General features: G+C 54.5%; 1 protein-coding gene across 3 annotated transcripts in view; it reads left to right on the forward strand.

Annotated features, from left to right (window-relative positions):
* Nucleotides 1-22,384, forward strand: part of Macrod1 (mono-ADP ribosylhydrolase 1) — a 142,313-nt gene that overhangs the window by 118,817 nt on the left and 1,112 nt on the right. Inside the window, exons 4-10 of one of the 3 annotated variants that reach the window (XM_050136879.1) lie at nucleotides 10,058-10,087; nucleotides 20,814-20,930; nucleotides 21,284-21,405; nucleotides 21,496-21,526; nucleotides 21,628-21,701; nucleotides 22,003-22,084; nucleotides 22,190-22,224. In XM_050136879.1, the coding sequence (XP_049992836.1) occupies nucleotides 10,058-10,087; nucleotides 20,814-20,930; nucleotides 21,284-21,405; nucleotides 21,496-21,526; nucleotides 21,628-21,701; nucleotides 22,003-22,084; nucleotides 22,190-22,194 (461 nt within the window). In that variant the 3' untranslated portion in view covers nucleotides 22,195-22,224. Of the gene's footprint in view, nucleotides 1-10,057; nucleotides 10,088-10,544; nucleotides 10,722-13,395; nucleotides 14,240-20,813; nucleotides 20,931-21,283; nucleotides 21,406-21,495; nucleotides 21,527-21,627; nucleotides 21,702-22,002; nucleotides 22,085-22,189; nucleotides 22,225-22,384 lie in introns of those variants that run through there. The other 2 variants (XM_050136878.1, XM_050136880.1) reach the window with 2 other exon arrangements.

Consider the following 22,384-nt stretch of genomic DNA (forward strand, 5'->3'; position numbering starts at 1 on the left):
AAAAAAAAAAAAAAAAAAAAAAAAAAAGAACCAAAACCAACCAAAAGAAAAAAAAAAAAAGCCCAGGTTTTGTCTTTTCAAAAGAACGTTGAAGCTCAGAGAGGACAGAGAGCCACCGGAGGTCACCTGACTTTGGCTGTGGTAGGGCCAGCCCAGATGTTGCTAAATAGAGGCCTCAATACTGCCTTGGGGATCCCCACACCACCTTATGGGGATCCATAGCCTGCCACAGCCTTTGCACCGCCCCCATCCGCTTGCTCTGGTTCCCTGCAACTCCCCAGCTGGCTGCCCTAGGTCCCAGCCCCTCATTCCTGCAGATCTGGATTCCTGAGCTGGAGCCGACACCCGGCTGGCTGGGGCCCAAGCCATCTCCTGGTAATTGGGTTTCAGGGATGCTCTCGGATATGCTAATGGCAGGACCAGAGTGGTGCCGAGGCTCCTGGGGGAGGGGAAGCCTGCTGCAGCTGGGGGTCTGCAGCCCTTCTGGAGCCCACCGGGGAAGACAAGCATCTGGATTCAACCCCAGTCACTGGCTTCCCAGTCTCATGACCCTGGGCAAGTCCCTTAACCTCTGAAGTCCTTATAAGCACATGTGTTAAAGTGGCAGAAATAACAGGACGCCATGCTGGGCCGGGGAAGGGAAGACTCCTCTGGAAACACCTGGCTGAAGCTATATGCACAGGACTTGCTTGGCCAAGACTTGTAACTATTCTTTGGTTGTGTTAATGCCTGACCGGTCCCTTCACTGCTGGGTCTGAGGCTGAGGGTGACTTACCTCTCCTGATGCTTGTATTGTCCCTAATAAAAAGCCAGAATGTGAAATGTGCCCCTAGATCCAGCCTGTAGAGTGGGTGCCAAGCATGGGGTCCCCAGGAGCTCCTGAAGCCCCGCAGTGGCCAAGCCCAGGGAGCCCAGGCAGGAAAGGGTGGAGGCCCAGGCAGGCAGGAACAGCAGCCAGCTAACCTACTTCCATCTTTAAACATCTGACTAGGCAGCTTTTGTAGGGACTGGCATGGGACGGATCCTGGGGTACAGGAATGGAGACTCCAAACAGGACAAAAGCAGTGGGGTGTCATGAAGGTGTGAGGACGAGAGCCTCATTCAAGAAGACCTGGCTCAAATTTGGGCAGTGTGAGGCGGGCCTCAAGTAAGGTTGTGAGGGGCTCAGCCCTCAGAACAACCAAGCCAAACCTCTGAGACTTGGTACCATGCTACCTTAGTGACCTCGGATCAGGCACATATCTGAGCCTTAGTTTCCCCATCTCTAAGATAGAGCTGTATATCCAACGTGGCCACATAGCCCTCCCTAACTGGGAGTTGGTGAGCCAGCCTTCATAGGTGGAAGTTTCTGCTGTTCGCCTTCGCACAGGACCCTTGGCACCGAGTACCCCAACTCCTGTGCATGTCTGAAACCGTGCTATGATATCTGTGTGTCCTCTAAAGGGTTGTGAGTTCGAACCCTAAGTCCCAAATTCGCATGGTGATGGTGTTTGGAGGGGGGCCTTTGAGAGCTGAAGGGGGTTAGATGGGACCAGAGGTTTGTGTTATCATTTATAAAGAGGTGGTGGGGGACTGGTCCCACGAGGGGCGGCAGCGGGTCACCCAAGGCCTCGGCGGGTCTCCTGGCTAACAGTAACTTTTAAAGTCAAGGTTACATGTATCCCAGGTTAGCTTCACGGTATAGCCAAAGCTGGTCTTGAACTTCTGAATCTTCTGCCTGTCTCCTAAAGTGCTGAGATTACAGGCATCTGCACTGAACCAGAAGGCATTTCAAAGGCATTTCATTCAGACAGTTGTATCTTTAGCATCTAGGCCCATGACGACCTGACTAAATGGCTCTCATCACCAGATTAAAGAAATGAAGGTCCCAGGAGTAGAAGCCACCAGCCCCAGATCACAGGGCACAAGCTGGGGGCTTTAAGACCAGCTCTGGCAAAGGACAAGGGCGCTGGCTCTGTCTACTCAGAGCTCTGTCCTGGGGCAGGTCACTTCTATTTCCTCACCTGTAAATGGGGCAGAAGGGTGTATCTGTCCATGTTAGGGTGGCTGTCGAAAGCTCACGTGGCAGCTGGCTGGGGATGGGTTTGGTGGCATGGATTTGATGAAGAAGTGGCAGCCCTGTGCTCCCACAAGACCCCCCCCCCCCCCGCTTGTACACCTCCAGGCCTGTGTTGACCCTTGATTTCCACCTCAGCAGCCACACCTTGGAGGACAGTGACCTTGGCCTGAGGGGACAGAGCTTGTTCAACACGCCCAGCTTGATGCCTTTGAAGCCCCTTGTTTTATCTTCAGAATTCAGCTCATTTTACATCTCATTCCTTCTGTGGGTGTTTCTAATCTAAAACATGTTTTAAGGACTCGCCTCTCGGAACATGGATCCCCACCACCGGCCTGTGGGAGCGGGGGAGGTAACAGCGACTTCCCTGGAACAGAGCCTGCCCCTAAGCTCCGTGGGCTCAGCTGTCAGTCTGAGCAGCAGTGGGACAAAGCCTCCACAGAGCCCTCCTAGTAGGTGGCAGCCTTCCACCTGACAAGCCTGGGGGACACTTCAGGAAGGGGACAAGCCCCTGTGGGCAGACTGACCTCAGCATCGCCTTGTTATCTAACAGTGCAGCCCCCAGAGGCGTACCTTCAGGCTGGCCAGCTCCAAAGCCCCCCCCTTCTGTCCCCTCCCTTTCTCTCCCCTTCTCTCTGCCACAGGACTGACTCTATGCTATACCTCCAAGCTAGGATTCTGCCTCTGGGCCTTTGCACAACCATCCTGTGTGCAAGCTCTGCCTGCTGTGTGCTTCTCCAGGTCAGCTTCCTCAGTCAGAGACAACCTGCCAGCCCTCCTCTGCCTTCCCCTCTGATTGCCTTCAAGACCTCTGGTGCTAACTAATTCTGCTTCAAGTTTATGCCTCTGTAGCTTTGACTGTCATCCCGAAGACAGTGAGCTTTGTGCCTGCTGAGTCCTCCCTCATCCCAGTGTTTGACACACCGTAGCGGTAGAAAGTGTCTTTGCCAAAGCTAAGGTCTGGCTCACTCGAGAGGAAGGAGAAAATAGAACCAGTGAGGGCTTAAGGGTTGAAGGGGAGCAGTGCCCAGATCCCCAGCTGCTCCAGGCAGGTGAAGCCAGGATGCCAGGACAAGGTGTACGGGCTCTGAGGCAGACATGTGCAGGAGTAGCCTCCTGGGGCATGTGCAGGGGCTGTGCCAGCTTCAAAGTCACCGCTGTGCCTGCCTGGCCAGCTCTTCCTGGTCCAGGCACCTGCTCAGCGCTTTCCTCGGGTCACTGGGAACTGACTCTCCTCTCTGCATCCCCCTCTCCCATCTCCCTCAGAGGGCCACCCCCCTCCTCCCAGGCATGAAGGACATAGTCCCTGTCAGGGAAAGCCAGAAGGTCCCTTGGCCACTGGCCTCAGACCAGCACTTACTGCAACACCATTCCCTACCCACAAGCTTCCTGCTGGGCTGGCAGGTGGGGAACCCCACCTGGGGAGTTGGGCAGACCCAGGTCTTGCCCACATGCAACCCACATAGTGAGCTGAGTGACTTGGGCAGGTAGATTCTAATCGTTCGGTTCTTTCAATAATCATCACTAAGGTTAGGAACACCTGCAATCCCAGCACTCAGGAAGCTGAGGCAGGGGGATCAAAGGTACCAGGCCACCTGGGATACAGAGTGTGTTCAAAACCATCCTGGGCCTGGTGGTGGTGGCGCACGCCTTTAATCCCAGCACTTGGGAGGCAGAGGCAAGCGGATCTCTTTGAGTTCGAGGCCAGCCTGGTCTACAAGAGCTAGTTCCAGGACAGGAACCAAAAGCTATGGAGAAACCCTGTCTCGAGAAAAAAAAAAAAAAAACTCGTGGAAGACAGGACACAGTGAGACCTTGTCTAAAAACAAAACAACACAATGAGCTGGGATGCGGTTCAGTGGGAGAGCACTTGGCTAGCAGGCAAGACACCCAAGAGTCAGTTCCCAAGGCTGAAAAACAAAAGTCCCTAGACACCTACTCTGCACCAGGGCTCCGCGCTGGGAGCTGTTGATGTGGCAACAGCCAGTGACAGTGTTCAGAAGGCTGCCTACCTGAAGAGTAGGCTCCTCCTACCTGAAGAGTAGGCTCCTCCCACCTGAAGGAGCGGGTGGGTGGGCACCGGAATGCACCTGAGTGGGTCTCTTGGCCGTCATAACCTGGAGCGTGGCAGAGGGAGCTGCTGACAGTGGGGAAAGACAGGAAGTCATATGTTTATGGGGTTCTTGGCCTCCAGGCCTCGCTTAGAGCCCATCATCCTGAGAGCAAAGGAGGGGGGCTCCTTTCTAATAGGTTCCATGGCAGTGAGAGTTTGGGGGTAGCTTTTTTTTATTCTCTTTGGTGGTGCTGGGGATGGAACCTGTGACCCTCCTGTACGGCACGCTGGCTTCTGTCTGAGTCATACTCCCAGCCTTGGGAAGGGTTTAATTGGGAAGCTGCGGTGAAAGAGAACTGGTTCTATTTACACTGTGAAGAGACTGTGACTCAGGGGCCTCCCCTCTGGGAAATGGTGGCAGTGTCTCCCCAGAGAGGTGAGCACTGTGCGTACCTGGTCCAGCCCAGCTCACAGCTGCTCTGTGCCTTGGTCCCCTCCCTCCCATAAATGTGGTGATATTTGTTTGTGCTGTAACAAATAAAGCTTGCTTGTGGATCGGAGTGTGGACCCAGCCACTAGTTAGCGACAGAGGCTGGGCAGTGGTGGTGCACACCTTTAATCCCAGCACTCTGGAGGCAAAGGCAGCGCATCTCTGGGAGGTCAAGGCCACCCTGGGCTACACTGAATTGAGCCAGTCTCGAAGGGAAGCAGAGCCTGCTGCCGATGGCTCATACCTTTAATCCCAACACTAGGGAGGTGGAGACAGGAGTGATATGGCTGGGCGAAGAGGGGAATATAAGATAGGAGGAGACAGGAGTCAAGGCATTCAGTCTGAAGACTTGTAGAGACAGGACACCCCATCCAGTCTGAGGATTTCATAGCAGTAAGAACGCTAGTGGTTGGCTGCCCGGCTTCTCTGATCTTCAGGCAAGCTTTGTTTGTTAAAACCCAAGCAAAATACACCACACATAAAAACATCAAAATATTTTTTAATTTTAAAATGTGACTTTTCCACAGAAATATATTAATATTATAACATTTTAAAAACATTTCCTGCCGGGTGGTGGTGGCGCACACCTTTAATCCCAGCACTAGGGAGGCAGAGGTAGGCGGATCTCTGTGAGTTCGAGACCAGCCTGGTCTACAAGAGCTAGTTCCAGGACAGGCTCCAAAGCCACAAAGAAACCCTGTCTCGAAAAAACCAAAAAAAAAAAAAAAAAAAAAAAAAATTTTCCTAAAGCTAGACATGGTGGCTCTTTGCCTATAATCCAAGTGCCCAGGATTCTGAGGCAGGAGGGTCAAGAATTCAAGGTCATTCTACACAAGAGTTCAAGGCTAGCCTGGGCTACGTGAGCACCTCTAAACAAAAAAATTCCTTATAGAAAGCGAAGCAGAGTAGGGTGTTGCCTTTGTCCTCTTATCTTTAGTGGCACTTGCCAAACCCTGGGGGCTGGCCCTCTCCCTCTCATTGGACAGTGGCCACCTGCCAGTACTTAACTAGGCCAAGAGCCGGGCACAAACTGGGGAGTCCCTATTCTGCCACCCTAGGGATGGCACAGAGTAGGGGCCAGGGCCTGAGAAGGTAGAAGGGAGGTGTCAGAGCACGTGAGCGGGGGTGGGGGGGAGGGCAGGAGTGGCAAGCAGGACAGAGACTGAACCTGCAGAGAACACCTGGGAGGCCTGGAGTGACGCACCCCCAAATCTCAGCTTTCGGTGGTGGGAGGACCTGAGGGGGCACTTCACGGTCACAGGGCTGAACGCCAGCTGGTTAAGTCCGGTGGCGTGTGGTGAAGTCGCACCTGTCCGCAGTGAGGGTGCATCTCACCTGCTGTGTTGCTGATGAGAGCACTCCAGGGCATGCAGAGGACCAGGCTTGTCCTCACAACCTAGTGTGCATACGCTGGCCTGAGACTGTGCCCTCTGAGCCAGGGCTTACATGCCACCAGAGCTGGGACCAGCCTCGGCCCCTCCTGCACTTCCAAGACCCTCAATGCTTAGGCTGCTTAGGCTGGGCATGCTTGGGAGGCAGAGGCAGGCAGAACTCTGAGTTTGAGGCCAGCCTGGGCTACAGAGTGAGTTCCAGGACAGTCAGGTCTACACAAAATAAATAACCAAACAAATAAATAAAATAAAAGTTGGATATTGTGGTATGTGCCTGTATTCCCAACTGTCAGGTGTCTGAAGCAGGATTGCCTGAGATCAAGAGTTCTGGCAGACTGGACAGCATTATGAGATCCCATTTATCTCAGAAACAAAGGTCTAAGGGTGTCATTCAAGTTGGCAAAATGCTCCCTGACATGCACAAAGCCCTGGGTTCCTCCTCTAGCATGGAATATTCTAAGCGTAATCCCCGAACTCCAGACAAGAGGATTCAAAAGTCATCTTTAACTATATAGTAAATTTGTGGCCAGCCTGGGCTATGTGATACAAATAGATAAACAGAAACAAACCTAAAATAAAATAAAATAAACTTTTACGGTAGGTCGGCTGATCACAGATCCTCTGCCCAGGCTAAGAAGGTACCCAGGCTTCACCTACCCTTTTTTTTTTTTTTTTGGTTTTTTTCGAGACAGGGTTTCTCTTCACCTACCCTTTCAACATTGGGCCTGTCCCAGGCCCACTCCTCTCTCGGACACTGGCTGGGTGGACATCAGTCATTCTTCCCATTTGCCTCTCCCCAGGGACAAGACCACACAGAATGGGGGTTTGGAGAGCCAGGCAGGTAGGGTTGACATTCTCTCTGCCTGGGGTCTACTGCCTCCAGTCCAGGTCCCCGCCCCTCCTCTCCTGCCCCAGCAAGGCTCCCTGCCAACCCATTTGGCACTGTGCCCTCTTTGAGCAGGAGCCAGCTTGTTTGCAGCCGGTGTTAATTAAGAGAGAGGTGATGGGGGGAGGTGGGAAGGGCCGTGGAGGGCAGCCTCCGACAACCGCCAGCGCTGCCCCAGGGGCTCAGGGGGCTGGAGTCGGGCCTGGGCCCACCTGAGGTGCCTCGTGCTCCGCTGGTTCCCACACAGGACTACCAGGGGCACCACCCCTCACGTTTGCAGCCAAGCCTGCTGGGCATGGAGCGATTGAGGCTGAGGAAATGGAGCCTCCAGAATGCTCCTCTGTCTTTGAGAAAGTAGGCATGACCGGGGTTCGGGGGTAGAGGTCACATAACCACCCCTCTTGGTGGCCTGCCTTAGAGTTCAGAGAGACCCAGATTTAGCTTTTATTGATTTTTGAGCCAAGGTCTCCTGTAGCCAGGGTTGCCTTCTGTAGTAGATGACCTTGACCTTCTGATCCTCCTGCCTCCACCTCTCAGAGTGAGAACAGGCAGCAGCTACCACAGGGTATATCCAGGGCAGGAGATCTGACTCAGGGCTTCTTGCACGCACGAGCCCTAGAAATGGGCTCTAACCCCGGCTCCCACCCTGCCCCAGCCCCAGTCTCTCTGCTCTCTGAACTCAGTTTCCTTCTCTGTAAAATGGGAGCCGGAGCCTCTCCCCGGTGGCTCTGCTGTGATGCTAAGTGGGGTCCTTTGAGAAATCGGCAGCCTGTCTCTTACTAAGGATCTGCTCCTTCCATCGAACCGTGCCCAGGAGGGCTTCTGGGAACCAGAATGGGACCTCTGCAGCCTGCCCCTTCCTCCTGGGTCCCTTTGGTGGCTGACCTCAGCCCTTGCCCTTAGCTCTCCGGTCTCCAGCTACCTCGCCTCCATGCTCAGCTGGTTCCTTCGCCGTCCCCATGGTCCCTGCTTGGTTCTAGGAGCGCTCGGCAGCGCCTCGCTTCTCCATCTTAATTAGCTGCTTGTATTAATCTCGAAAGTAACGTGGCAACTTGCAGCCCCGGGTTTTCAGGCTGTGGAATTAATTATTCCCCAAGCGACGAGCTGTCAGGTCTGGGAGAGCAGCCACTGCGAGCCACCCCAACACCACTTAACAGTGTCCATATCTGCACAAAGCCCTGGGCCACGGTCTGGCCCCTAACACTAAAGCAGAAAGCCCTGGAAGGTGGGGTAAGATTCAGCCCTGCAAGGAGCTGAAGGCCCAGCCTGCGAGTCAGGCACCTGCTCCCCAGGCCCCCTGGGCAGCAACCAGAGGCCTCCCCTAGTTCTTTGTCTAGTTGGCACTAGGACTTTATGGATGCAGGCCTTGTGGCCAAAAGGGTACTGACTGGCACAGCCCTGGCATTCTGGCAGCGGGCTGCCAATCTCCCTTACCTATACGCCAGCCACATGGTAAGACAGGAGTGGCAGCCAGCTGGGCGGAGCAAGATGGGTATGGCTTATATGGAAAGTGGCAGCCATGATGGCAGTCAGGCCCACGCTCTCTGCCTGAGGGGGTCCCCTCCAGGACAGGCAGTTAGCAGGGAACCCTCCTATAGCAAGACCAGAGCTGACTCCTTTCTCGTGACCTTCACCCCAGCCCTGTGAGCTGGGGTTTTCTTCCTATTTTACATGGGAAATTGAGGCCTGGAATCAGGTGTCACCACCCTCCGGGTGCTGGCTGGTCTCAGGCCTCTGACATGGCCACGGCATGGCTGTGGCTCTCCTCTCTCAGGTGCTCCCTAGCCGCTGGCCTCCTGCTAACTCCCCAGCAGCACGTAACCCTGCCCTCTTGTTTCTTTTTTTTTTTTTTTCCTCTTGTTTCTTAAGACAGGGTCAGTCTCTCTACATAGTCCTCTCTATCCTAGAACTCCCTGTGTAGACCAGGCTGGCCTCAGACTCACAGAGACCCATCTGCCTTTGCCTCCCAAGGACTGGGGTTAAAGGTGTGGCACTACCATGTCCCATCTGCTGTTTCTTCATGGATTCCATGTGTGTTACTAGGCAGCTTGTGGGTCATGAGGGTAAGGACCATGCTGTCCTGTGTACCAGGCTTTTTCTTTTGGGACACCAACCAGCTCCCAAGTCATGACACAGAGGCTAGTTTTGAACTCTTGGCCTGTCTTAGGCATGTTTCTGGCTAGCTCTTTTAACTTAAATTAACCTATTTCTCTTTATTTACCTTTGCCTCCGGACTTTTTACCTTTTTTTTTTCTCTGTAGATCTTACGTTCACTGCTTCTCCGTGTCTGGCTGTCATTTGGTTGGTATCCTGCCCTGGGTGTGTCCTTGTTCTCTCCTCTGTCTTCCTCTGTCTTCTCTTGTTCCTCCTCCTCCTTTTAGAGCCTAGAGTTCTCCTATTTCATCTGCCCGTCCCATCTATCCTTTCTCCTGCCGTTCAGCTACTGGTCATTCAGCTTTTTATTAGACCAATCAGGGTCCTCAGGCAGGCAAGTGAAACAAATGTGGCATGCCTTTGCCATGATAAAATAATATTCCACAACAGCCTGGCCTCCGCAAACCTGTGCTGAGGGCTGGGCACTGCTGGGCCTTGGGAAACAGTGTGGGGCAAAAGAGAACAGGCAGAACACAGGGCACCCAGGCACGGCAGGACGCAGGGCACCCTGGCCACAGCGGGACGCAGGGCACCCCGGCATGGCAGGTGGAAGCAGGAGAAACTGAACCGCAAATCATCCTTTGCTACATAGTGAAAGTTGAAGCCTGTCTGAAATACAGGGAACTGTCTTTAAGGGGTGAGGCATCAAGATGGCTTAGTGAGTAAAGGCATTTGCTGTTAAGCCTGACAACTTGAACTGGATCCTGGGATCCATGCTAGAAAGAGAAAACTGACTCGTGCTAGCTGTCCTCTGACCTGAAGATCCATGCCTTAACCCTGTGTACTGCTACTTCTGGGTCATCAGGAGGCCTTGGTGGCCTTCCTGTGCCCCCACTTCCTGGTCCCCCTACAAGCCCAGGTCTTTTGGGAACTCCCCAAGCCCCCATCATGGCTCTCGCCCAAAGGGCTGGGAATCCCTATGTCCAGAGTCTCAGGACCCAGTCTACCTGATTGTCCCTCTGCCCCAAACAGCCCCTTCCTCAAGCCCTCCCATACTTACCTGTTTTTGTCTCTCTCTGTCTTGCAGCCAACAACTCCCTGCTCGGAGGTGGAGGGGGTAAGTACACAGACCTTCTGAGTCTGGGACAAGGGTGGGGGTGGGGAACGTGTCTCCTTTTTCATTCTTCAGGACTCTGCTGTGCCCACTGATAAAGCTGGAGGCCTGGCTATTTTGTTGGGGAGGGCACCATCTGAACTCAAGCCTCCTGGCTTGTAATGGGGGGGGGCTGTGGGATGATAGACAAAGTCTCATTCTGCCTGACACCAGCTTGGCCTTTGGAAGCTCCTTGCTAATTGTCCTCAGTTTCTCCACTCTCAAGAGTGGAATTACTATCTCTGCAAATTACCCATTTCTGCACTGAAAACTCCCAGGTATCCCTGCCAGGCAGCATCTCAGGTATCTCAGGCCTGCATAGGGCAAGCTTTGAAACACCAGGTGGGGAATGGGTGAGTGAGTGACAGGGGATGCAGAAGACACCCCGTGTGCCGTTGTAACATCCATCATGACGCTGAAGCCACTCTCGCGGAGAACAGAGTGACCGACCCATCAGGCACGCAGGCCAGTGCAGCAGGTGCCTCTAGAGGGGCATTCCGGTGGGCCCACATCCACCTCGACCGGTCTCCCACCACCCACCAGCACCTCAGCCCCCAGCTGCTGGGCAGCCGCTGTCTGCGCAGCGGCAGGATGATTGGTGAGCCAGGGGCCAGGGGTTAATGCGCCGTCGGATAAATCCCGGGGGCCGTGTTTACGGCAGCGGTGGCGGGGCCCAGGCCAGGTTTTAAAAGGGGGAAAAATAAAAGGGGCAGCGAAGGTCGGGAATAAATAAGCACAGCGCTAAGAGCTGTCGGTGACCAGCCAGGATGCAGGGGGCTGTTTGTGGCTGGAGATGCTTTTCCTCCCTCCCGACTCTCCTCCAGCTGTCCCCGTGGAGGTCACTGCTTCCCAGGATGCGTAGGATTCTGGGGACCTCTTCCCAAGCCTGCCCTTTGAGAGGACCAGTGTCCTCCATGGTTGGTGACACCATGCCCCATCCACAATGTCCCACCCCCAGCACCCATCCCGCACCCATTTGCTCACCATCCAGTACTCAGCACCTATGGCCGACAGATCTTGCTTGGGAGTCAGGCTCAATGTCTGCCCATCTAAGCTCCGGGTATAGGAGAGTGCCAGCCATGACAGGGTAGTAGGGGGGAGGGGGTCCTGGGCTCATCAAGGTCAGCCGGAAACACCTGCTTAGCTTGGGCATCAGAGGGATTTTGGGAAGGAATATAGGACCTACACTGGTCAGGAGAGATGGGTGGAGGAAACAGGCAGGTCAAGATCTAAAGATAAAGGACAGAGGGCATTGAGGAACCTCAGCTGATCAGAGGCTTCAGATTCCAGTCAGGAGGCCGGAGAAGCCACAGGCGTGTGGGAAGCCTCGGGGAAGCTGGAGTTCTGGCAGTCCCCCTGGGGAAGGTAAAAGATGAGGAAAACATGTGGGCCTGTCAGCTCGTCACGCTTGTCCTGCTCACAACCCTCACGTCCTCCAGAATCTCAGCTATGGCCCCAGCCACCTCTCAGGCGCCCTTCTACACTCTAGGCCTTCCCCGCCATGCAGGAGCCACACTCCTACCTCAGGGCTTTGGACAGGACCAGTACACGCTTGCCTTGGGGACCTCTGTACTGACCGCTCCTTCCACAGGGAGTGCTTTGCTCTCTTCCCTCTCACAAGCCTTTAGCTGAGTGCCATTTCCTACGGCTCAGCTAGCAGCCTTCTACCCTGGCCCTGACTCTAGAGTCACGGGATGTGGGTCTGTCTGGGCAGCCTTCTCCGTGAAGGAGGGGCTCTCCCCGAGGGTAGCCTGCAGAAGCAGGCTGGGCACAGGGATGGCTTGTGCCATCCTAGTGCCGGTCCTAGACCGTGGGGTGCTCTGGCTCCCTTTTCAGCCTCAGGGGTGCAGGGAGGCCCACTGATGAGAAGATGGGTGGGCAGTGACCCTGAAGGAAACAGGTCTGGAGCACAGTCTTTCATCACAATGCATCCGAGATTTATGGAGCCTCTGCAGCCGGGGCTGTCACTCTGCTAATAAGCTTGGAACAGGTGGAGGTGCAGGGCTGTGGAGGGAGGAAGTGGGACTGGTGGGGCCTGGCATCTGAAGTTGAAATGGACTGAGCCAGGTACCGGACATGCCCCCTCTCCTTCAAGTACAACACATCCGTTACACCATCATGAGCCCTGACCCTAGGAAGACTCTAGAACCTCCCGTGGGGGCCTGAAGTTCCTCCTCCTGAAAGGACTCAGGTCTCTACCTGCCCCCATCTGTCCTTTGCTCATGATGACCCAGGATCAGCCACGGGCCAGGAGACACCCTGCCAAGCATCCTGCCGCACGACTTTTGTCCCTAGCTCTGGGCCCTGGGAACATATCTGTACCTTACTGTGTTCTACTCCCTCTGCCACCAGAATGTGTTCCTTGTGAGGGTCAGGGCCCAGGACACTCACTGTGGCTTCTGCAGACACTCGGCTCTCCACGTGTGTATGTGTCTGCCCCAGGGCCGAGGGACAGACAGTAGAGCTGTGGGTACCCATTGTCTGCTGGGACTCGGGACTTTCCTCTGACATCAAGTGACTCAATTTAGAAGTAGGCTTCTCAAGCCAGGAATGCTGGACTTGGGCCTTGAAGGTCGAAGAGGCCTTTAGCAGGCTAGCAGGATGGAGAGAGACCAGGGAAGATGACCCTAGGCCTAGGGCAGTGCTAGTCTCCCGGAGAAGCTGGTGACCAGGGCCTCTGCCCTACCGCCCTGTGGAAAGCCAGTTATTGGCTCAATAAAGAATGTCTCAAACACTCTCCTATTGTATGGTAAGGAGGGAGGCGGGTCCTAAATCAGGATGGGGATCAACAAGGCCCAAGTGCCCCAACTGTTTATTAGCTCTGAGATGTTTGCTTGGCAATGAGGAGCCGGCTTTCTCGGGGAGATTTGTGTGTTCTTTTTCAATTACCCCTCGTCTTTCTCTGCCACTTTTGCACTAAAGGGATAATAAATGTATCAGAGCGTTTCAATTATTCATCTAAATCATGACTGTGCCTGCCATGGCCAAGTCTTAGTGACAGATTAATTCAGGGCCGCCTCCTCTGCCGGTATAGCCGCCATCTCTGCCCTCAGCCAGCGCCCCTAAGGGCCAGCTCTAGGAGCCAATGGTTGGGGTCAGGCAGGTCCCAGGCAGGAGGGCAAGACAGAGTAGGAGGGAGGAGAGGAGAAAGCCCTGGCCCCTCGCCCTCCACACCCTGCTGGGCCTTCCACAAGAAGCTGCAGGGACCAGGGGCTTCTTCTACCCATCTGTCCATGCTTCAGCTCTCAAGTCACCTGCACTGTGTGGTCCAGTCAGATCCCAGCACCGCATGCCGGAGAGGCCAGGATGGTGGAGTATCCCTTACAGCCATCCCCTGCTGCTGCTCCTCTGCCCTGACTTCCTACCGGAGCGTGGTCTCTGCTGGTAGGCACACTCCCCAGTCTAGGGTTAGAGGGGCCGCCTTATGTCAGCACTGTTTTCAGCCGTGCTTGGTATTCTGTTGTCCTTAGTGACTATTCAAGATCTGTTTGCTGCCGGGCGGTGGTGGTGGCGCACGCTTTAATCCCGGCATTCGGGAGGCAGAGACGGGCGGATGTCTGTGAGTTCGAGACCAGACTACAGGGCTAGTTCCAGGATAGCTAGGGCTGTCATACAGAGAAACACTGTCTCAAACAACAGCAGCCACAACAACAAAAGCTCTGTTTGCCCCATGCACACCATCAGACCACTTAAGGGGCGGGCACCAGGTAGACAGCACATGCTGGGTGCAGACTTGTCAATGGCCTGATGCGCTCTCATCCACGGCCTGGTACTCGTGACTGCAGCCAGGTCCTCTGTTCCCTCACACAGTACCCAGCCCTCGGTGGCGGCACCCTCTTCTCAGAAGCTCCTCTCTCCCTTTTTGGAGCTCTGTCCCTTTCTAACCTCTGTCTTGTTCACCATCCTTTCTATCGCTCTTTCCTCAGCTCGCTCTTCCTCTCACCTGCCTCCTCGCTCTCCTTTGTCCCTGCAGGGATTAACAAGGCCTCAAAGCATCCGACCCCAGAGTGGCCTTCCTCTGCATTCTTTCCAGCTGCTAGCTGCCATCACTGCTGTCTATCTGTGATTGCTTCCACGGCCTCTGGGAAAGCTGCTGCCCTGAGGAATGGTGGCCTGACTCCGTGGATAATGTGACCTTCATAGCCTGTGGGCTGCCTTGGGTATTCTGGCAGCCAGGATATGCGAGGTCCTGCCCCTCTTTGGCCACCTGCAGGACTCAGAAGCAGCAGCTAGCCTGAGGGCTCCCAAGCTTGGTAGACACAGGGTCTGAGCCTGGGGCTGTCTGCAGGAGCAGGGCTGCAGCCTTGGCACTGAGAAGTCGCAGGAGGAACAGCAAAAGCGGCTAGGATGCACTCTTGGGCTCGCTCAGATAGACGTACCATCACTGTGTTAGGGTGATCCCTACATACCTTAGCCACAGTTTCTGCCCCCCAGGACTGCAGTCCTGCACTCCTGCCCTGGGTTTATGAACTGCGGCTCTCCTCTTTAGTCCCTTCCAGTAGATTCTGCTACCCAGGGCTCCCCTACAGTGTCCCATGCTCCAGGGACATTTTGGATCACCCAATGGGCATGTTCCCACCCCTTCCCACCCCCTGTCCTGTTCCATCTTCCCGTGTCAGCGCTGCTGTCTCTACCCTGGCACTGTGACACACAAGACTGGCCCATGGCAGCCCTATTCCATGTTTATTATGGGGAACAGTATGTAGCTTTCCAGGGCCCAGAGAGTCCTGACTTGCTCTATCAGAGTTTAAGTTTTCATATTGTGGACTGGCAGGAGCCACAGAGGTTTGGTGAGCAGAATGTGGCGGGTCCTTCCTTAACCAAGCAGAGGCCCTGGGTCACCAGCTGCTCCTTCCTGACCATTATTGGGAGGACAGTGCCCTAGGAAGCCAAGCATTCTGGGTGTTCATAGGTTATCTGGAAGCTCCTCCTGAGACCAGAGGACACCATCTCCAACGAGGCCATTTTGCAGTTGGGGAAACTGAGGCTCCCTATCCTACCTCGCAACTGGCCTTTCCTGATTCCTGAGAGTGTGGGAATTAGTCCTTCAGCAAGTCTGGCCCCGGCCACATGGCCACTGCTCTCACGCCCTGCCCCCAACAGGCAAGATGCCACCAGGCCCTGCACACGGCTGCCACGGAGCTTTAATAACGCGAGTGATTTTGCATGATGAATGCGGCACCGTGGTTGTGTACATAATGAAGCCCTAATGTTTTCAAATCCCCATTTAAGGAGCTGATCTCACCCCGTAATGAATTTCAGATCACATCGCAGTGATGTCGTCCATCCATCTTCTCCCCAGGGCGCCCACCCTCCTAGGTACCTCCAGGATGCAATCTCAGGAGGCTGGACTCTGTGTCCTTCCCTGGGCCCACCACACCTCTTCTGGAGTTCAGATTGGTGTGGGGCTGTCTGCAGAATGAAGGACCAGACAGGACCAGCAGAGGCACTATGGGTTCTGACTGGGCAACATCAGGATCTTGGTCCCCAAGGTCTATCCAGAAGGAAGGAGAAAGTGTGGGGGCAAGCCAGGAGAGAAGGGCTCAAGGCCCCCATGAGCTCCATAGTCCTCTTGGGGATAGGAACCCAAAGGTCAGCAGCCTGGGAATCTGCCTTCGAATCCTTGCAGACTGGGCTCTGCATCTGCTCAGCCAGGCTTTCCTCCTGGGAAATGACCAGCACACAGGGTCTATGCTGCACCAAGGTGTGTCTGCTGTGAGCTGTCCCCAGGCCAGAGCCCAAGCAGGACTGGATGTCCAGATGAGGATAGGTCCCCTGGGCCTTCTTGGACAGAGGGCCCCACCCCTCCACAGCTCCTGTCTAGGCTAGAGCTGCTGCCCCAAAAGGCTGATCTAGGCAGAAGGTACTGTCTTGGGAAGGGGGCCTCTGCCCTTGAGGTCTACAGCGGAACCTGGGCCACCTACTTACAAACACTGACAGTGTGTTAACAAAGAAAGGTGCCGCCTCCTCCCACACCAAGCAATGAGAACTGTGCTGACAGCTGAGGAAACTGAGGCACAGAGAGGAGACTGTATCCTGGAAACACAGTGGAAAAAGCCAGGAAAGGGGGACTTGGCTTCGGAAAACTCCTTGCTTGTGTCCCTCAGGCTGGATTGACTGTCACTACAAACTGGGCCCCCATTCCAGGCTCTCCCTTCTCCCTTCTGATGGGGAGCCTAGGATGGGCTGGGCAGGGCAGGGGTGAGAGCTCCCAGAATCCTCTCTTGCTCTGTGACTCTGAGAAAGTGGCTTATGTCTCTCTGAACCTTTACCTCCACTTCTTTTACAACAGAGCCTAGTCATAGGGATCTTGGTTTCTGCTCCACTTCCAGCTGTGACACCTTGGAAAGTTGTTGACTCCTCTGGCTTTTGGTTGCCCACCTGCTGGCTACCCCCAGCCTGAGTCAGTGTTCCTACAAGTCTTTGGACACCTAGGCTCCGAGGATTCAGGGAGGTTGAATAACTAGCCCAAATCTATCAGCAATCTTTGATTTCAATTTCTGGAAAGAGAAATCCTGGAAGAGAATATGAAGGGGCCAGCTCCAGAGTGGCAGAAGGGAATGGGACTATCTGACCCTTTGGCAGGGGTATAGTGGCCCTGTGTCCCCTAGGCCACTGGCTCCTCTTGTTCCTGTAAATAATTAATTAGCCCCTGCTCACTTGTTTGTTTAGCATGAGGAATGCTCCCCCACTGAGACACATTTATTGCTGAATAAATTTAAATATCTAATCTCCTCTTCATGAATATTACAGCACCCTAAATAGCAGCCAACAGTCCTCAGTGCCATACTGGAGTGGTCCCACTGGAGCCTGCCTTGGTCAGGCTTTAGCCCCTGACCTGTCTGTCCTTACTTCTCCAGCCCCTGCCCCTGGCATGGGACAGCTCCTAGGCCCTGCTCTGCTCCCCGTCCTTGCTGGAGAGAATTGTGTGGGGACAGGGAGGGAGGTATCTTCTGAAGGTCCCAAGCTGAAGTTAGGGTAAGGGGTCTGTCCGTAGTTACCCAGAGGATGGGCTTTGGGAACCTGACTAGACAGAAGGGCAGGGGCTGAGGTACAGTTTAGAGAGGGCAGCAGCAGAGGGAGGGTCTAGAACAGGAGAGCTCAGAGTGGACAGGAAACAGCTGGTGTCCCTAAGAAAGCCTTGGTGGGTGAGTTGAGCAGTTCAGAGAGATGAGGGTCCCCAAGGCAGACACTCTGCTGGGGGATGTGTTGATTCAGGGAGAGGATAGGTGCCACACTGCCCGGGTGGAGACAGAAAGTGTTTGGAAGAAGCAGGCAAACGCTGGCCTGCCCACCAAGGGTAGGGGGTTGGCGGGGGTGGCAAAGGCAGCTACTTTGTGGTCCAGGAGAGCCCCTGAACCTTCAGTGCCCAGTGTGTGGCTTGAGTCAGGTTTTGCTATTCGTGCCTCAGTTTCTTCTATAAGAAGGGGTTGGTAGCGCCTCCTGAGCGGGGGAGGGGGTGAGACTCCAACAAGACAACCAATGGAACTGGCTCAGCACCCCACGATGCTTACTGCAAGGAGGTCCAGTAGGGAGGAGGGGAGGCAGACTAGCTCCATCACAATGGAGGAATATTCATCTTGGACCTAGTAGGCAGGAAGTGGACAGAGGAGGATGACCAGGGAAGACCTAGGCTGTCTGCTGACCTGGGGACTGAGCTATCGGCCTAGGTGTTTGTTGTTGATATTTGTCTGTTGAGACAGAATTCTATCATTATTCTAACTGGCCTCTGCTTCCCAAGTGTTGGGATTAAAGGCACAAGTCACCACCCAGGTGAAGAGCAAACCGCCTGTGGGCCTTCAAGAGGCTGACCTGTGGGTGGGAGGGACCAGGTAGTCTGTTTAGGGGAAACAACACAGATGTGGTCAGGGTCTGTCCCTCATCTTTACTTTAGGGGAACCCTTACCCTAGGCACTCACTGAGTGTCACAGTCACGTGGCCCAAGCCCTGTGTCAGTCTTCCCCACCCCCCCCCCCATGCCCTCACATTCCCAAGTGAGCCCCCAAGGCCAGCAGGAGCTGTAAAGTCGCTAAAACACAGTGCCCCCAAGCAGTGCTTCCAATGACCTGTAGCCAATTAAGGTCACCTGCAGGAGGCTTCACACTGAAGTAACAGATAGTGGGGTGCCAGGAGGGTGAGACTGACAGGCAGGGCCTATAGGCTCCAGCAGTACTCTCTGTACAGACCCCCGTGCGTGCTGTGAGCCTGATGCTGTCATATTATAATAAGGGCTAGGTCACTTTGTTTCTGCTCAAGCCCAACACAGCTTAACTAAGTAACAAGAATTATTGGTGTGGTGGCACACAAAGGTGGGTCTCTGTGAGTTCAAGGCCAGCCTGGTCTATAGAGCCAGTTCTAGGACAGCCAGGGCAATTACATAGAAACCCTGTCTCAAAAAAAAAAAAAAAAAAAGGGCTGGTTAAGAGCATTGTCTGCTCTTCCAAAGGTCCTGAGTTCGATTCCCAGCAACCACATGGTGGCTCACAACCATCTGTAATGAGGTCTGGTGCCCTCTTCTGGCCTACAGACATACACACAGAACAGAATATTGTATACATAATAAAAAAAAAAAAAAGCCTGACTTCAGGGGGTCAAGAACACAGGTTCAATTCCACATGGTGTCTTATAACTATCTATAATCCCAGCTCCAGGGGGATTCGGCAAACATAGTGAACATACATGCATGTAGGCAAAACATTTATACACATAAAATAAAATAAATAAACCTAAAAAGAATATCAAGAAGAGCCAGGCGTAGCGGTCTACTCCTCTACTCCCAGCACTCAGAGTGGAGGCAGGAAGGTTGGGTGTTAAAGATCATCCTCAGCACCTAGCAAAGCTGAGGGCAGTTGTAACGTGGGGGAAAGAAAAAACAAAGCACAACAAATAAAAGAGGAAACAGAGTCAGCTGGTGGTGGCGCAGGCCTTTAACCCCAGCACCGGGAGGCAGAAGAAGCTGGGTCTCTGAGTTCAAGGCCAACCTGGTCGACAGAGTGAGTTCCAGAACTTCCAGGAGCCAGGCGGTGGTGGCGCACGCCTTTAATCCCAGCACTCGGGAGGCAGAGGCAGGCAGATCTCTGTGAGTTCAAGACCAGCCTGGTCTACAAGATCTAGTTCCAGGACAGGCTCCAAAACCACAGAGAAACCCTGTCTCGAAAAACAAAAAACAAAACAAAACAAAACAAAAAACAAAAACAAAAACAGAACATCTAGGGCTACAAAGAGAAACCCTGTTTCTGAACCACACACACACCCCCCAATAGGAAAAAGAAAAAAAAGAAAAAAGGTCAACTTACTTAGTGCTGAGGTGTAGCTCAGCAGTGGCTTGTGTGCCCTGGGCTCCATCTCCAGCACTACCCCACCCCCCAAAATTGGTTTTTCCAACATCCTATGAGGCAGGCACTATTAGAACCAGAGTGATGTGGCCAGGATCACCCAGGCCGCTCAGCTCCCTTTGCCGCTGCCCTGCACTGTGCTGGGTCCTTTGTGGCGTCCCACCCAGAACAGAGACATCGTGTGACGCCTGTGAACTCCAGGCTGCACACAGGCTTCTGGGGCAGGGATTCTCAGCTCGGGCTCTGCAGAGGAGGGCAAGGGGCTGAAAGGTACTGTCCTGGCCACTCCCAGGCTCCCCCAACCCGAGGAAAACCACCCAGTACCAGCTCTGAGGAAAGCTGAAAATTAGGTTTAATTGGCCCCTTAGGGCCCTGAGAGTAAGCAGCAGAAGAGGGTGGTGTTCATTTGGTGTCCCCAGATCTGTACCAAGAAGTTGGAGGGATGCAGGAAGGAGCAAGGGTCTCATGTTAGGAATCTGTAAAAATGGAGCCAGAATGGTTTTTTGCCTGATGTCAGTGTAGCCAGGCACCAGGCAGCAGAGCTCCTTGGGGGCAAGCCTGGGTTTCATCAGCCCTGCCATCTCAGGGGCCACTGTCCCCATTTTGCAGTTGAGATGATGGTAAAGCAGGAGAAAATTTATAGCGGGCAGGGGCAAATCAATACTTGCCCCAGTGTGCCTGGGCAAAGCTATAGGGTGCCTGGCTGAGTCAGTAGAAGAGTTGCCTCTGGGCCTCTGCTGTTTCTGGGATATCGAAGCATTGAGGGTTGTTTATCTGGGCCTGGGTCCCCTGGGTCACAGAGAGCCCCAAGAGCTTCCCTTGGGTAAACAAGCCCAAGCCTGGCCTCAGTTAAACAGGATACTAGTTGCCTCACAAGGGTTTGAGAGTCTGGAGACACCTGCGAGGCCTGGTCCAATGGAAAAGCCAGGCTCAGGCCCCGGACTGGATCTGCAATTTGGAACTAGGTGGCCTCGGTTCCTCAGATGGGATTAAATGAGGCCCAAAGTTTGGCAGACCTTGTCAAAAGGTGGGATTACAGGATCCCACCTGATCCTTAGATCTGAGATGACAGGTGACCTCAGGAGGGCGCTTTCTGGACAATCAAGAGGGTGAGGCAGGCGCGCCCCCTGCCGGTCGCCCCGTGCCTTTTCGCTTCAGAGCCGGCTGCTGCTCCTTAGAACCTGTTTCCCTAGATGCGAAAAGTTAACAAGAGCAGCCAGAGGCCTTGGAGAATATTGTAATGACGGGTGGGCCAAGAAATGGATAGCCTTGGAGTTTCTCGGGATTGGGGTGTCATGTCTGATCCGTCAGGGATGAGAGGAACCCAACTGCTCATTTTTCTCGGTTCCCCGCAGTGGACGGTTGCATCCACCGGGCTGCGGGACCCCTGCTCACGGATGAGTGCCGCACCCTGCAGAACTGCGAGACAGGCAAAGCCAAGATCACCTGCGGCTACAGGCTGCCAGCCAAGTGTGAGTGTGTCTTAACTTTCTTTTTCTTTTTAAAGTTTTTTGAGTATCTCTGGCTGTCCTGGAACTCATTTCTGTAGAACAGGCTGACCTCAAACTCAAGAGACCTGCCTGCCTCTGCCTCAGAGTGCTGGGATTAAAGGTGTTCACCAACACGGCCCAACTAAGTGCGTCTTAACTTTTAAGTGTAAGGGCCTGTCCCCTCTGATACCCAGAGAGCAGGTGGAAAGCGGCTGGAACTGCAGCGGGCAGGAGAGCGAGGGGACTGGATGGTCAGGCATATGTACCGCAAGGGTGGGGTCCTTCTGCTAAGAGGCAGGGAAAACCTAGGCTGACTGAAGTTCACCCTACCCTAGACGTCATCCACACAGTGGGGCCCATCGCTGTGGGCCAACCCAGTGCCAGCCAGGCGGCCGAGCTGCGCAGCTGCTACTTGAGCAGCCTGGACCTGTTACTGGAGCACCGGCTGCGCTCGGTGGTAAGTCGCCTGATGTGTGTGTGTGGTGGGGGTTGCCGGGGAGGCGCCTAGTGACCAAGTCCCCATGTTGCCTCGCCCTCCCTTTCCCAGGCTTTCCCATGCATCTCCACAGGCGTGTTTGGTGAGTCTGAAAAAGCAAAGCCTAGCGTGGGCAGTGAGGGCCCCACTCACTGAGGTGGGCAGGGGAGGGACAGATCTGGACTCACCATACCCCACCCTCAGGGTACCCCAATGAGGCGGCAGCTGAGGTAGTGCTGACTGCGCTGCGGGAGTGGCTGGAGCAGCACAAGGACAAGGTGAGAGAATGGTTGGCAGCAAGGCGGGAGCAGGGGCACTTAGTTCTGGACCCGTGTGGCCAGTAGGTACCTGCCCTCCACAGGCTCACTCCTTCTGTGGAAGGTCAATGGGAAGGGGCGACCTTGCCACCTGAATCCTTTATGTTACGGGTGGGCACTGTCAATTCTCAAACCCCTGCAGACAGTACACCCATAGTAGGAAGTTGAGACTCTGCCAGGGTAGGTGGGTTTAAGGGAGCACACAGTACTAGGACTGAGGGGCCAGCTGAGGCCCTGCCAGGCTGAGCAGTCCCTGGCACAGGTGGATCGGCTTATCGTCTGTGTGTTCCTCGAGAAGGATGAGGACATTTACCGAGAGCGCCTGCCCCATTACTTCCCAGTAGGTATGTGCCCTTGTTTCCCTCCAGCAGCCCCCCACCCCCTCCCCCAGGTCAGCCTCCCCCTCCCCCATGGCCCTGGGGCGGCTCTCACTGTCCTCTGCCTTCCAGCCTGAGGCTCCTGAAGCCCACCCTGAATGGGACTGGTAAGCAGGGCCTGGCCCGGGGTGGAGTGGCTGCCCTACACTAACCTGGCCTGTAACACCCGCTCAACCTGCTGTTGCCCACCTCTGTGCAGTGGGGTGGTGAAGCTAGGGAGGGGGCCCTGCAGCTTTCGGAAGTCCTCAACTCCCTCTGACCTATCTG

The sequence above is a fragment of the Alexandromys fortis genome, unplaced genomic scaffold (assembly GCF_014885135.2).
Source record: "Alexandromys fortis isolate MF-2015 unplaced genomic scaffold, M_Fortis_MF-2015_v1.1 scaffold_3, whole genome shotgun sequence".
In the NCBI taxonomy this organism is placed as follows: Eukaryota; Metazoa; Chordata; class Mammalia; order Rodentia; family Cricetidae; genus Alexandromys; species Alexandromys fortis.